Here is a 14,025-nt window from a genome sequence, read left to right as displayed (position 1 = left end):
TAAGGAACGTTTCGCTGTTTGAATAACTGTTTTTGTTTTTAAAGGCGCTCTAAGCGATATCGGGTGACTTCTTGTTGATGTTTAAAGTATTGTCAAACAAAACGGAGGCTTGCTCCTCCCTCCTCCTCATCCGCGCACTAACCCCCCAAATCCTTCTTGTCGGTTATTGGCTGGAACAGTATGTTATGTTTCGTGGTGCGGGTTAGCCCAGTTTGTTTTTGTTGCCGTTTGTGGAGCCTGGGGTGTCTGCAGAGACCGCGTTTTTTTACAGTGTGTTCAGGGGACAGGCAGCTAGCGGATAGTGAGGAGATGTTTGCTGTATGTGACAAAAAATGTTTTGGCCTAAAAAACGCGTGACATCGCTTAGAGCACATTTAATGCTACTAAAATAACGCGCGAGATCACGCTAGTGATGCTAGCGACCTAAAGCTAGTAGCGGATGTTCGGAAAGTTGGATACCAGTAGCAATATCAAAGCAATCCGATTGTTTCCGATATAGAATATTAATTTAATTTAATAAAAGTAATTTCATTTTTTAAGGTAATTGCCTTCGGATAAAAATATTCCCTAGAAATCAATCAAATGGGGCAAATATTGGAAAAGTTAATTTCTAAACCTAATGATAAAAATAATTTTCACAATACTTTTTATTCTAAATGTGTCGAAATTGTCAAAAAATCCACATGGATTTCTCTTGCCAGACCAGTGCACTGACAGAAAGAAGCTCTTTTACACTGACAACTGATATCTGCTCTTCTCCAGCCCCATTGGACTCATAGAGTTTGATTCATGTGCTTCGTTGAGCATCTGCACAGCCCCTGAAAGGACTGATGCTGAGAAGGGAATGATAGATGGGCTGTTTGATGGAGAGAGGCACTTTGGCTGCGAAATCAGAGGACCAGGGTGCTGCTCGCAGTCAACTGTATCACAGCTCACAAGATTGTGAAGGGTTCTGCTCTCTTTATATTGAACTCTATGGAGAGATCCATCAGCAGACGCTCATTTATCAAAGACTGTCACTGTGTCAGACTTCTAAATAGCTAACGTTCAGAGAACTGGGTTAATTATACAGTAGGTTTGATAGCACAGCCATATACAGTTTTTATGGCTTTGTTTACATTACACCCAATCTTCCCAGTTGTTAAGAATCCATTTGTTCAGACAGTGGGGTAATTATCCAGTTTATTTACATTTATGTAGTTATTTTGGTCTTTAAACCAATAAATCAAACCCATAAATGAGTATAACAAAATACACACAACTCAAAGAATCAGTCAAATCCACTTTTAAAATCAGTAAAACTACAACAAGTCCCCCTGTAGTCAATTGTATCCCTTAAAACTCATCTTTGATCACCAAAATTACATATTTAAAATATTTTTCCATGAAAAAAAAAATTCTTCATGCCTTAAGTGTCATTTATATTTAAAACATTTTCAGAGCTTTTAAAAAAATAGAAAAAAATAATGGATTTTTATCTTTTGAACTCTTGGCATGAAAACAAACTGAGGTTTCTACCATTCTTTCATGATTTTTCATGTTCATAGCTATTTCAAAATAAAGGTCTGAACACGCCTTAGGAGTATGAAAATATTCTTGTTGCAAATTGATAAATTACGGCTCTGTGATTTAAGTTGAAAATCAAAATACTAAATGTGAAAACTAGAGATTGTAAGCTTTCAAATTATATATAGTTTGTCAAGATTAGTTTAGCTTTAACATAGGATATTACTGTTTTAAATATGTAATGGCTGTGGGCCGGTGACACTTAAGGGGTTTTAAAGGTGGAGTAAGTCGTTTTTGAAATATGCTGTTTGGAAGTTAATCGGACTGACACAACAACAAACGTATAGCCAATCAGCAGTAGGGGGCGTATGACGGTGGAGGAGAGTGAACGATCATGAGGGAGATTCGAAGACTGCAGAAATAGAGATGAGACCAGAGGGGGTACCAGGATGTCATGTTTGGGGGGGCATTTGGCTTGTTTGGGGGGGCAACATAAACAATTGAAAAAATCGGCGCAAAATTAAGCTATACTACACACAATCTGTTTTAGTGCAGATCTTTTTCTAAGCCAGGAACCCAGAGATAGGCACAGGGCCCCTATTAGACTATAGGGCTATCACATAAAAGTTAATCAAACAGGGGTCAACATTAATAATATGATGATGATATTATTATTATTGACAGATTCATATATATCAGATCACGGTGATTGCCTGTGTTTGCTTGTGAGAAGACGTGCTACACGAGTAGGCTACCGAGAAGGATGAGAGTTTTTTAAATGAATCTGAAGTCACGTTTGTAGACAAGAGGTAAATTAATTTGTTTCTTCTTCTAAACTGTCCCAGACGTAGGTGCTACTTTTAGGGCTTAAATGTTTCGTGAAGTACTCTTAGTAAAACACATTAGGAGTCTAAAGTTATGAGTCACACGCCCATTATTTTTAGGAGTTTCGCCAGTTAGGAGCTACTTGTAGCCTCTTATAAGATTCTTTGTGAATGCGGCCCCAGGTAAACAATTTTGATATGCTCATTTGAACAGTATGAGAACAGTATTTGAATGTTATTCTCTGGTGGCTTTGGATAAAAGTGTCTGCTAAATGAATAAATGTAAAAATGTAGGCCTAGATAAAAGGAAACATATTAGGCTACATGCAGGGGGTCAGGAGACCTAGAGAGTTGAAATAAAAGCTATTTTTTGTGAAACTATAAGAATTGAAATTATGATATGATTAGCAGAGGCAACATAACTTTTTTTTGTATATATATATATATATATATATATATATATATATATATATAATTTTTTTTTTTGTGGTACTTATTCATGGATTTAATCAGGTCCCTGATACATCCAGTGTATCCTATCTACAGGACCAGTCTGCGGCTAGTCTTGGCAAATTCAGAAACAAATCGATTCATGTCCAGACCTTTTGTGATTTTCTTTTCGTGTGCCAAAATGACCAAATCTCTCTTCCTTGAATGCAGCATTGATCTTCGGAGAGGGGTGAGAATGCGGCTCAAGGTAGAAAAAGAACTTTCACATGCAGCTGAGGACACACCTATGATGAGTGCTGTGACATACAGCTTATGCAAAATGGGGAAGGCCTCTTTGTACTGCTGAATGCACTTGCATACTTCAGAGAGGTTAGCATCAGTGGACAGTTTATGAGCAACATTGCTTTTGCCACAGCAATTTCATTTTGCAAGGTCATACTATTTTGCTCTGTGCCTGCAAGCACTTGAAGTGGCTTCAGGAGAGAAGGGTCAAGGAAAGACGCTGATTTTGGCAGGAGAAATGATGTTGCCCTCATTAAATCAACATTTCTTTGAGTGAATCTCGTCTCCATCTCCACAATAGCCCTATCAAGGATGTTGAACATAGCCCTTTTAAAAGTCTGATTAGGAGCAGTTTGGTCATCAGAGTCACCACCATGCCCTATTGTAGACAAGATAACACTACTGACAAGTTGTGAATTAACTATCCATCTTCTTTTAGGTGGGTTGGTAGGCCTACTTCCACACTGAGAGAAATGCTCCTCCCAGAATGAGTCGCATCGCATCTCCTTCAGTGTGCCCAGGGAAGCTGTCACCACTTCCCCTGCAGTGCACAAATCCACTGTTTGGGACTGCAGAATTGAATTGGCTGGCTTCAGCGCACCAAGCACATGCAGAAGAAATTTGCCAGTGTCAAAGAAGTTCTGTCTGTTAAGCTGAGTCAAAAGACCACATGCCTCTGTGTTAATGTCAAATGGAGCACTGTCATCCTCTGCTATCTCAGACAGAAGCCTCCTGATGACATCCTCATTGTGAACAATAGACTTGGTGACATCATAATGACTGGTCCAGTGAATTTCTAATAGTCTTTTCAGTGTGGGTGTACAGTATCTATTTGCAACATAATGTCTGTGACAAAATGTGTTTAGTGAACTGGACCAGTCAAAGAAATTCTTTGCCACAGGTTCTGCATGCATTGCATGTACCACTGCCAAATGGAGTTGGTGGTTGTAGCAGTGCACATATGGGATATCTTTACCCACTTTGTTTTGCAGCAAAGCCTGCACACCGCCCCTCACTCCTGATATGACAGAAGCACCATCATAACACTGAGACACTAAATTGTCACCATTGTAACCCAGGTCAGACAGATTAGACAGAATTTGGTCACACACATACTCAGCATCAAGCTGATTCAATTCAATGAGGCCGATTAGGTGTTCCTCTGGGATTGAGTTGCGGACAAATCTAATGATGACTGACAAATTCTCAATGTTACACCGATCCCTGGTACCATCACTTTTAATACAAAGGCCAGGAGAGTCGGCCTCCTCATATTTGGTCTGGATGTCTTTTAGTACCATTTTGGCAAGAGTTTGAATTATCTCGTTCTGAATCAAATTGGACGTGTATTTCGCGTTTTCGGGAATGCTTCTGCAATCTCTGCGAGTTTAGGGTCTTTTTGGAGGGTGTAATCAAATAGTCGAATTAAAAGACCTTCCTCATCCCCACCCCCGTGATGGTGCCCACGTAGAGCAAGTTCATTAACCGCCAGAAACTGAATAACTTCCCCAATACTTTTTACATAATATCTGTTTTTTTCTATGTGAGTTTGACCAAGCTGGTGAACAATGGTATTATCGGTCTCTGTCCGGCACTGGTATTCCTGCCACGCAGACATGGCTCTGACATGCGCAGTGCCGGAGGCATGTTTCTGAAAACCACTGTTTTTTATCAGCGCTTTTTTCCAGTTGGTGTAGCCTACTTTTGTGAATGCGTCATCTCTTTCTGAATTGGAGACACTAAATTTACGGCAGGGAAAGCAAAAGCTGGCATCACGTAAGAGAGAATATTCGAGCCATGGTCGAGACTGATACCAGCCCGCATTGAAACACCTGAGAGCCAGTCCAAATGGGCGCTTAGGATAGCTACTTAGCTTGGGCTGGGATGGGCTATACAAATCTAAGTCAGGGGGAACAGACACGCTAGAGCTGGAGGAGGATTGTCTGTTTTGGGGAGGGCAGAATGTTGCTGGCTCCGACACAGATGCAGAGCTGGAGGATGGTGCATGTGGATTTTGTGGAGGACATGCGTTTGGAGGATTTACAGTTTTGGATGCAACAAGGCTCTGCTCGGTGTCGGAAGCAGAGGTACTGGGCTTGTCAGAGGCAGCATGTTCACTGTTGCTAGCAGGTGAGCTGAGCTCAACAGAGACAGCTTGTATGGAGGGCGAAGGACAAGGTGCCTGTTTTTTAATGAGCCACTTATGCATTTTTTATGTTTAATAAAAACTGGTCTAATTATTAAATCCAAAAGCCTACTTCATTGACTTCAGTCAGTCAGTGCCAACTTCAGTGACTAGAGACTAGCAACTTAAGTGAGTGACTAGCAGCTAGCTAAGCAGCCTGAGCCACCCAACAAATTAATAGCCTGCTAAAATGACAAAAAAAAGTGCACACAAAACTTAACTGTTCAACCACAAGAATTTCAGGAAAAGCTTATAAGTACACACTAGCATTAAATGAGAAAAGAACAAAGTTGTGATCAGTGAGACTTCTAACACAAGCTGCCAACAGATTCAAAATCTATATCGTCTGTGTGCAGAGTGACTGTGACTGCTGCGCTCTCTGGTTGTTAAAGTGATCCGGCAGCAGACTGACACACCCCCAATAACGGCCAATAGAAAAGCAATAAGTTAAAAAAAAAATTAATGAACGTTCTGGTTAGGACTGTTCGTTTTTTATTTAAGGGGCTACTGGAGGAGTTTTGAGATCTATTGTCAAAATAGACTTAGATAGATGTATTTAATTGCATACTTATATTTTTCACAGTCATCTTTTTACTTTAAGACCGGGGTAAAGCAAGGAAGACTACAATTTACCTCAACAAGGCGACATAATGAACGATACTAGTCTCATTCGTGGAGGTGGAAAAACAAGTTCTTTGTGAAATGCAGGATTTATTGTATTAAAATTTAAATGCAAAAGAAAAGGTATGAGTCTGCTGTTTTTGTCAATTTTAATTTTTTTAATTTAAAATGTTTGCGAATCAGATTTTAATATAAATACATGGTTAAATATTTTACCACTTGCTTGAGCAACTAAATATATTCTACATATAGCATACGCACTGCACACGGCTTTCTCTCATTCATCATTTGGCCATTTCAGTAGATTTACTCACTAACATTGTTGTGGAAACACATTAAGCGCATGGAAACTAAAATATGATATAGTATAATATGATAGTATCGTGCTACAGCGCACATTCTATCAGCTGCAGTCCCAATACTCGACGTACATTCACATCACATGTTAATGCAGCGGTAGAGTTAAACTCACAGGACACTGCACTTATTCGCAATCACAAAAGTTCATTATTTGCTCGTGCTTTAAAGCTTTGACAGGTAAACATTTCATTGGCGTTCTGTTCTCACATTATTATGCACTTTTTCTGAGTGCGTATACGTCCGAAGCACGGGCACACTGTCAAACAGCGCCTAACTGGATTTTTGTTGGGTCAGACCCTTCCGCTAGCGATGGGAAAATATGCACAAAACAATCCACTTTTATCTTAATTTATCATCAGATGGACAGATAATTTCTCAGGGGAGGCAGGGCTTATCCTAGGGGAGGCACTGCCTCCCCCAGCCTCCCCCTAGACACGCCCCTGGATGAGACACAATACAAAAGAGAAAAGCTGAAAAGAAATCACTGGAAAATAAAGGGTTATGTCTGGGCAAGAGCTTTGGGACCCGTGTTAATATTAGAAACCCTTTCCAGTGCTGGAGAGAGCTAAGTGGGAGGGCCTGAAAACAGACACGAATGTTGCTTTGATTCGCTCCACACCTGAGTAACACTGAGTGTCATGTGTGTCTGGAGCTGTTGTGCGGTTGGCAACTAACAACCAACTCTTGTTTGTTAATACTATTGTGTACTGTACATTCATTTTTTGTGCTTGTCATTCGTTCATCATCTGTGCTTTATTTTTCGTGAAGCATTATTTTGTTGCGCTTCTACTATGATAAACAAACATCCTCTCTTGGATTGTGTTCATAACGGAGGCCAGCTAGTGAGAGTCGCCTTGGCGACTGCTAGAGAATCTGGTGTTTATCGTCATTGTTAGTGCACTCGACTATGGCGGCTGTATGAATCGGGGGTAGAGACTGTCCAGACACCTGATGACGGCCTCCTTCCAGCAAAGTCCTTGGGTGTCTGGAAGGTCTACGGGATGTTGATAGTTAACCCCGATCCAATACAGTGATTTCAGCATCTCGTCGTCCTAAGAGGTACAGACGGCGAGACGTCAAAACTCAACGGTGAAGTCCAAGATGGTATGACTGCTTCTGGCCAACAACAATCCTTGTTGCAAAATCCATTTTTGAAGTTTGGTCTTCTGTAACGCATGCATGTAGATAGGCAGAAGAAGTCAAGGATGAATAAAGTTCCAACACACGGTTTAATAGAATAATCCCAACAGGTATTACTCTAAACAGGCAGCAGGGTACACACACACACAACAAACACAAACGAGGATAATTAATAGAACACAGCTGACACGGATGAACTAATAATGACTGTAACCAAGGAGATAGATGAGTGGCCGGAATCTGAACAAAGACGTGACAAATGACAACAACCTGAAAGTCCATGAAAACAACACTAAACAGAACATAATGTGACACATTTATTATACGCGATTCTATTAATATGCAAATTAGCCCCGCCACCACTCACTCACACCAGCTCAGGGATCCACTCGTTGACATGTTGACATGATTGGTTACAAGGTAGTTTGTGACGTCAGAAACACCAGCGATTCCAAACCGTGTTTTTGAGACTGTCTTTGGTTCACTGCAGTTTTAAGGAAAAAAATACTCAGCAATGGTGTTGACTTATGAATTTACACAAGGTTTATCTTAAAGCATATTAAACACCCCAAATAGACATATAAACAAAATTAAAAGCTTGATTTTCACCACAGGTTAAAAATGACCTATTATGCCCTTTTGTAAAGTCTTGATTTTGTTTCTTGCCTGTGATTTTTGTAGAATAGGTGACTTTGTAACTTTGCAGACCTTTTTCATCCTCAAACAGCAACATTACTGTGATGAATCACCAGAGGCAGTCAGGTCCATTTGCAACGTATTTATTAAGAAGAGAAGTAAGCAGGAAAAGGGTCAGACACCGGCAAGATCAGCAATAGAGAATGGGCTCACACTTATCAAATCCAGGCGAGGGGTCAGGGCTGGCAGCGAGCAGAAGAGAAGTCCAGGGACGAAGCAGAGGGTCGAGAGACAGGCAGCAGACAACGGGATAATCAGATCAGCGGAGGTCAAACACAGGTAGGCAGAGATACAGGGATAAACGCTCAGAATGTTCACAGAGGAAACGAGACTTCGCACTGTATGAGAAGTGAATGGGGCTTATATGCAGGTAGATAACAGGGTGCAGGTGTGTGAGTGATCAGTGGTGGCAGGTGTGTGAGTAATCAGTCCAGGAGTGATGTGTGAGAAAGTCAATACTCGGGTGATGGTGGCCTCTGGTGGCCAGTGAGGGATGTAGTGGGTTCTGAGAGTGTGACAGAGCCCCCCCCCCCTGCGAGCGACTCCTGGCGCGAGGATGTTGACGGCGTAGAGGTCTACCCCGGGGTCGAGGAGCAGGTCTGCTCGGATGATTGTGATGAAACTCAGCTATGAGAGTGGGGTCCAGAATGTCCGTGGCATTGACCCAGGAACGTTCCTCTGGACCGAATCCCTCCCAGTCGACTAGGTATTGGAGCAACCTGCCCCGGCGCCTCGAGTCCAGAAGTTGGTGTACTCGATAAGCCTCCTCGCCCTCTACCAAGATGGGTGGCGGATTCAGTTCCTGGGGTCGATTCTCTCCTCCCTCAGTGGGATCGGCAGCGGGTTTGAGGAGTGAAACATGGAAGGTGGGAGCAATACGGAAATGATTAGGCAGGGCCAGGCGGTAAGATACTGGAGTGATTTGTCGAAGAATTTTGAAAGGACCCACGTACCTGGGACTGAGTTTTTTGCAGGGGAGTTGAAGACGAAGGTCTCGAGCGGACAGCCACACCCATTGTCCTGGTTGGTACTCTGGACCGGCTCGACGGCGGCGGTCAGCCTGTCTCTTGAAGCGGCGGACTGCTCGCTGGAGGTGTGTGTGCGCTTGGTCCCAGGTCTCCTCACTGCGTCGTAACCAGTCGTCTACGGCGGGGACGTTTGCGGGTTCCCCAGACCAAGGGTATAGAGGTGGTTAGAAACCCAGGATGCACTGGAAAGGAGTCAAGCCCGTGGAGTGCTTTTGTAAGGAGTTCTGGGCGTATTCCGCCCAGATTAAGTAACGACTCCAATCCTCTTGGTGATGATGACAGTAGGTCCGGAGGAACCTGATGATATCTTGATTGAGACGTTCTACCTGCCCGTTGGCTTGGGGATGGTATCCGGACGTGAGGCTCACGTTGACTTGAAGGGCCTTGAAGAAGGCCGACCAGACTCGGGAGGTGAACTGAGGTCCTCTGTCGGAGATAATATCCTCAGGTAGACCGTACAACCTGAATACCCAGTTGCAGAGATGCTCTGCCGTTTGTAGTGCAGTGGGAAGCTTGGTTAAGGGAATGAGGCGGCAGGCTTTGGAGAATCGGTCCACCACGGTGAGGATGGTAGTATGGCCGTTGGAGGCGGGTAAGTCCGTAATGAAGTCAATTGCTATGTGGGACCAGGGGCGTTGAGGTATGGGCAGGGGATTGAGTAAACCGGCGGGTAACAGGCGAGATGATTTCTGGGTGTTGCAGACCTGGCATCGTTGGATAAACCTGGTGGTGTCTTGGATTAAGGTTTGCCACCAGTAGCGGTTCTGGAGGAGTTGAATGGTGGCTGTAACCCCTGGATGACCGGAACTAGGAAGAGCGTGAACATGCTCCAGGACCTGGTTACGAAGTGTCTCGGGGACAAAGATTCTGTGAGGCGGACAGGCTATGGGAACTTCCGTTTGAGCATTGGCCTGCTCCAGCTCGGTCTCAAGATCCCACTGGATGGGACCAACGACGAGGTCGGGACCCAGGATAGTTTCAGGAGCTTGGGTGGATGGTTCTGGATCGTACAGTCGCGACAGGGCATCGGCCTTAGTGTTCTTGGACCCTGGACGGTAGGTGACCGTGAATTGAAAACGGGTGAAGAATAGGGACCAGCGGGCTTGTCGGGGGTTTAACCTTTTGGCGGTGCGGAGGTATTCTAGGTTCTTATGATCGGTGAGTACGGTGAAGGGAGTAGCGGCTCCTTCTAGCCAGTGTCGCCATTCCTTGAAGGCGGCCCTCATGGCCAGAAGTTCACGATCTCCTACATCATAGTTTCTCTCAGCGGCGTTGAGTTTTCTTGAGTAGAAGGCACAGGGGTATAGTTTGGGTGGAGACCCCTGCCGTTGGGACAATACTGCGCCCAGGCCAGTATTCGACGCATCCACCTCCACCACGAAGGGTAGGTCGGGGTTGGGATGGTGCAAGATTGGAGCAGACGTGAAGAGTTGTTTCAACTGATTTAAGGCACGAGTGGCTGACTCATTCCAGGGAAGACGTGATGTAGTTTTCTTGATCAGAGATGTCAAAGGGTTTGCCACAATGCTGAAGTTACGGATGAAGCGGCGGTAGAAGTTGGCAAACCCGAGGAAGCGTTGCAGCTCCTTAAGAGTGCTGGGTCGTGGCCACTCAAGAACAGCTCGAACTTTGCCCTCATCCATGGCGACACCCTCAGGGCTGATGATGTATCCTAAGAACGTGGTGGAGGTCTGATGGAACTCACACTTCTCGATCTTGGCATAAAGCTGGTGTTGAATGAGGCGTTCTAGGACCGCTCGGACGTGTTGGATGTGTTCCTTCAGGGTGTTGGAATAAATCAAGATGTCGTCAATGTAGACGATGACTGTACGATGGAGCATGTCTCGAAAGACGTCGTTGATGAAAGATTGGAACACGGCAGGACTGTTAGACAGCCCGAACGGCATAACCTGATATTCGTAGTGCCCTGTGCACGTGGAAAAGGCTGTTTTCCACTCGTCCCCCTCGCGAATGCGGATGAGATTGTACGCACAGCGCAAGTCGAGTTTGGTGTAGAACTTGGCCGTGCGGAGTAGTTCCAGGGCTGCTGGTACCAGAGGGAGCGGATAGTGGAATTTGATGGTCTGATCATTGAGAGCCCGATAATCAATACAAGGTCGCAGACCGCCGTCTTTTTTTTTGACAAAGAAGAAGCCAGCTGATGCTGGAGATGTTGAGGTTCGGATGAAGCCCTTTGCGAGGTCTTCCTCGATATATTTTCTCATGGCCTCAGTCTCAGGTTGGGAAAGAGGGAAGATACGGCCTTTGGGAGGCGTGGAGCCTGGAACCAGATCGATGGCACAGTCGCTGTGGCACAGTCGCTGTTGCGGTGCGGGGGAAGTTTGGAGGCCTTCACTTTACTGAAGGCTACGGCTAGGTCGTGGTATTCGGTTGGAAGGTGAACTGAGTCAGTCCCCTCCTGGGGAACAGTGATGTTTCGAACGGGTAGAGGAGTCACAGAGGTGAGACAGGTGGAGCAGCAGGATTTACTCCAGTGGATGATTTGACCGGTTCCCCACCGAATGTGTGGATCGTGCTTGCGGAGCCAGGGTAGACCCAGAATGACTGGTGTGTAAGAAGTTTGAAGAACGAAGAACTGAATGGTTTCAGTGTGAAGAGCTCCTGTCCGCATGTGGATGTGCTGGGTGATATGGGTTACTCGACCTGAGCCTAGTGGTCTTCCATCGATGGCCTCGACTGTGAGACAAGAGTAACAACGGGTTAGAGCAATGTTGTTTCGTTGAACAAAGTCTTGTGACATAAAGTTCCCGGCAGCGCCGGAGTCAATCAAGGCATGGGTGATAATTTGACGATCATTCACTGTGAGTACAAGAGACACAGATATGCAAGAGTCAGGGTTAGGGGTTTCAGCAGGGAAACTCACCGGTCGTAGATTTTTCAGTGGAGGACGTATGGGACAGTTGATGCGGAAATGACCCGCCTCGCCACAATACAAACACAGGTTTTGACACCTCCGTCGTTCCTTTTCTTCCAGAGTTAAGTGAGAGGTGTTTATCTGCATGGGTTCAACGTGGTCAGCGGATGCGTGGGTAGAGAATCTAGGAGGAACCACAGGGCGTGAGGTAAATACAGGACGATGATTCATACGGCGAGATCGGATGAGGTTGTCGATTTGGATAGCCAGATGAATAAACTGATCCAGTTCTCTCCCCTCATCACGGCAGGCTAATTCAGCTTGTAACTCATGACTCAATCCCCTTCGGAACATCACCTTTAATGAATCGTTGGTCCAATCCGTCTGCGCGGCGAGGGTTCTGAAAGTGAGCGCATATTCGGCGGCCGTGGAACGACCCTGGGTGAGTTCAAGAAGTCGGTCGCCTGCTCCTTTGCCCTCTTTAGAATGCTCAAAAACCTCTCGAAACTGTTGAAGGAATGTCTCGAAGGTGGGAAAAGCTGTACCATCCGCTCGCCATACTGCCGTAATCCAGTCCAATGCTCTTCCGGTTAATAGAGAACAAACAAAGGCGATCTTACTGGTTTCGGTGGAATAGAGCATGGGTTGCTGGGCAATGATGAGTGTGCATTGCAGGATAAAGCCTTTGCATCTCCCTGGGTCTCCATCAAACTTCTCGGGAAGTGCGAGGCGAGGGTGCGCGCTCATAGAGGACTGGCCTTCAGCGGCACGGGGAGCTGGTTGTGGTATTTGCTGTGGAGAAGGGTGGGGAGCGGGGTTTTGCATGGTTTGAATGGCTTTCACCAATTCCTCAGTTACCGATGTGAGACGGTTGAGTTGGTGGTGATGAGTGGCGAGTTGATCCGCTTGGGCAGCGAACGCTGCGGTGAGTGCAGACATCGTTGCTGAACCTTGTTGTGGCGAAGTCTTCTGTGATGAATCACCAGAGGCAGTCAGGTCCATTTGCAACGTATTTATTAAGAAGAGAAGTAAGCAGGAAAAGGGTCAGACACCGGCAAGATCAGCAATAGAGAATGGGCTCACACTTATCAAATCCAGGCGAGGGGTCAGGGCTGGCAGCGAGCAGAAGAGAAGTCCAGGGACGAAGCAGAGGGTCGAGAGACAGGCAGCAGACAACGGGATAATCAGATCAGCGGAGGTCAAACACAGGTAGGCAGAGATACAGGGATAAACGCTCAGAATGTTCACAGAGGAAACGAGACTTCGCACTGTATGAGAAGTGAATGGGGCTTATATGCAGGTAGATAACAGGGTGCAGGTGTGTGAGTGATCAGTGGTGGCAGGTGTGTGAGTAATCAGTCCAGGAGTGATGTGTGAGAAAGTCAATACTCGGGTGATGGTGGCCTCTGGTGGCCAGTGAGGGATGTAGTGGGTTCTGAGAGTGTGACAATTACACACTAAAGAACGTTGAAAATGTAACAAAGCATATTAAAAGGACCCCCTAAAGTGTGCCCATAAAATCTCTTAATCACCATAATGATTTCTTTAGAAATTAACCACATATGAAACCATTCTACTAACATGCAGACTGTGTCTTGCCAAATGAAGGTGCCAAATGCTTCAGATTATGAAGTACATTTATTTATTTACTTATTGAAGCATACCTGGGAGGGCAGTCCAGGAGGTTGCATGGTTGTTTTTGACTGATCGGTTTGGGAAGATGATGACAAACTGAATGAGGTGTCTCCCTTCCCTCTGACGTCAAACATCGTACCTTCCTCATCTGAGTCCCTCTGCTGCCACAGGAAGCGCTGCATGTGCTCCACTCGCCCAAATGCCACTCAAACTCTAAAAAATTACACAAAGAGAAAAATACACACAATTAGGGATGATATTCAATTAAAGTTGATACCAATAAGCAGATATTTATTTAAAAATGACTTTTAAAACAGATTTTAGTTTTTTGGCTTTAGTTTTTCATTTATTTAGGCAAACTATGATATAAATAGTATAAAATACTATAGAATTGTATTATTGATTTTATTGTACAATTAAAAC

General features: G+C 44.7%; 1 protein-coding gene across 2 annotated transcripts in view; it reads right to left on the bottom strand.

Annotated features, from left to right (window-relative positions):
* adamtsl3 (ADAMTS-like 3) overlaps positions 1-14,025 on the bottom strand; it is a 207,245-nt gene that overhangs the window by 8,477 nt on the left and 184,743 nt on the right. For both annotated transcript variants that reach the window (XM_077227978.1, XM_077227980.1), the window contains one exon: positions 13,632-13,815. In XM_077227978.1, coding sequence (XP_077084093.1) covers positions 13,632-13,815 — 184 coding nt within the window. The remainder of the gene's footprint in view (positions 1-13,631; positions 13,816-14,025) is intronic.

The sequence above is a fragment of the Siphateles boraxobius genome, unplaced genomic scaffold (genome assembly GCF_051911475.1).
Source record: "Siphateles boraxobius isolate OS27281-9 unplaced genomic scaffold, OSU_SipBor_1 130, whole genome shotgun sequence".
Taxonomy (NCBI): domain Eukaryota; kingdom Metazoa; phylum Chordata; class Actinopteri; order Cypriniformes; family Leuciscidae; genus Siphateles; species Siphateles boraxobius.
This window is presented reverse-complemented; position numbering and strand designations above follow the sequence as displayed.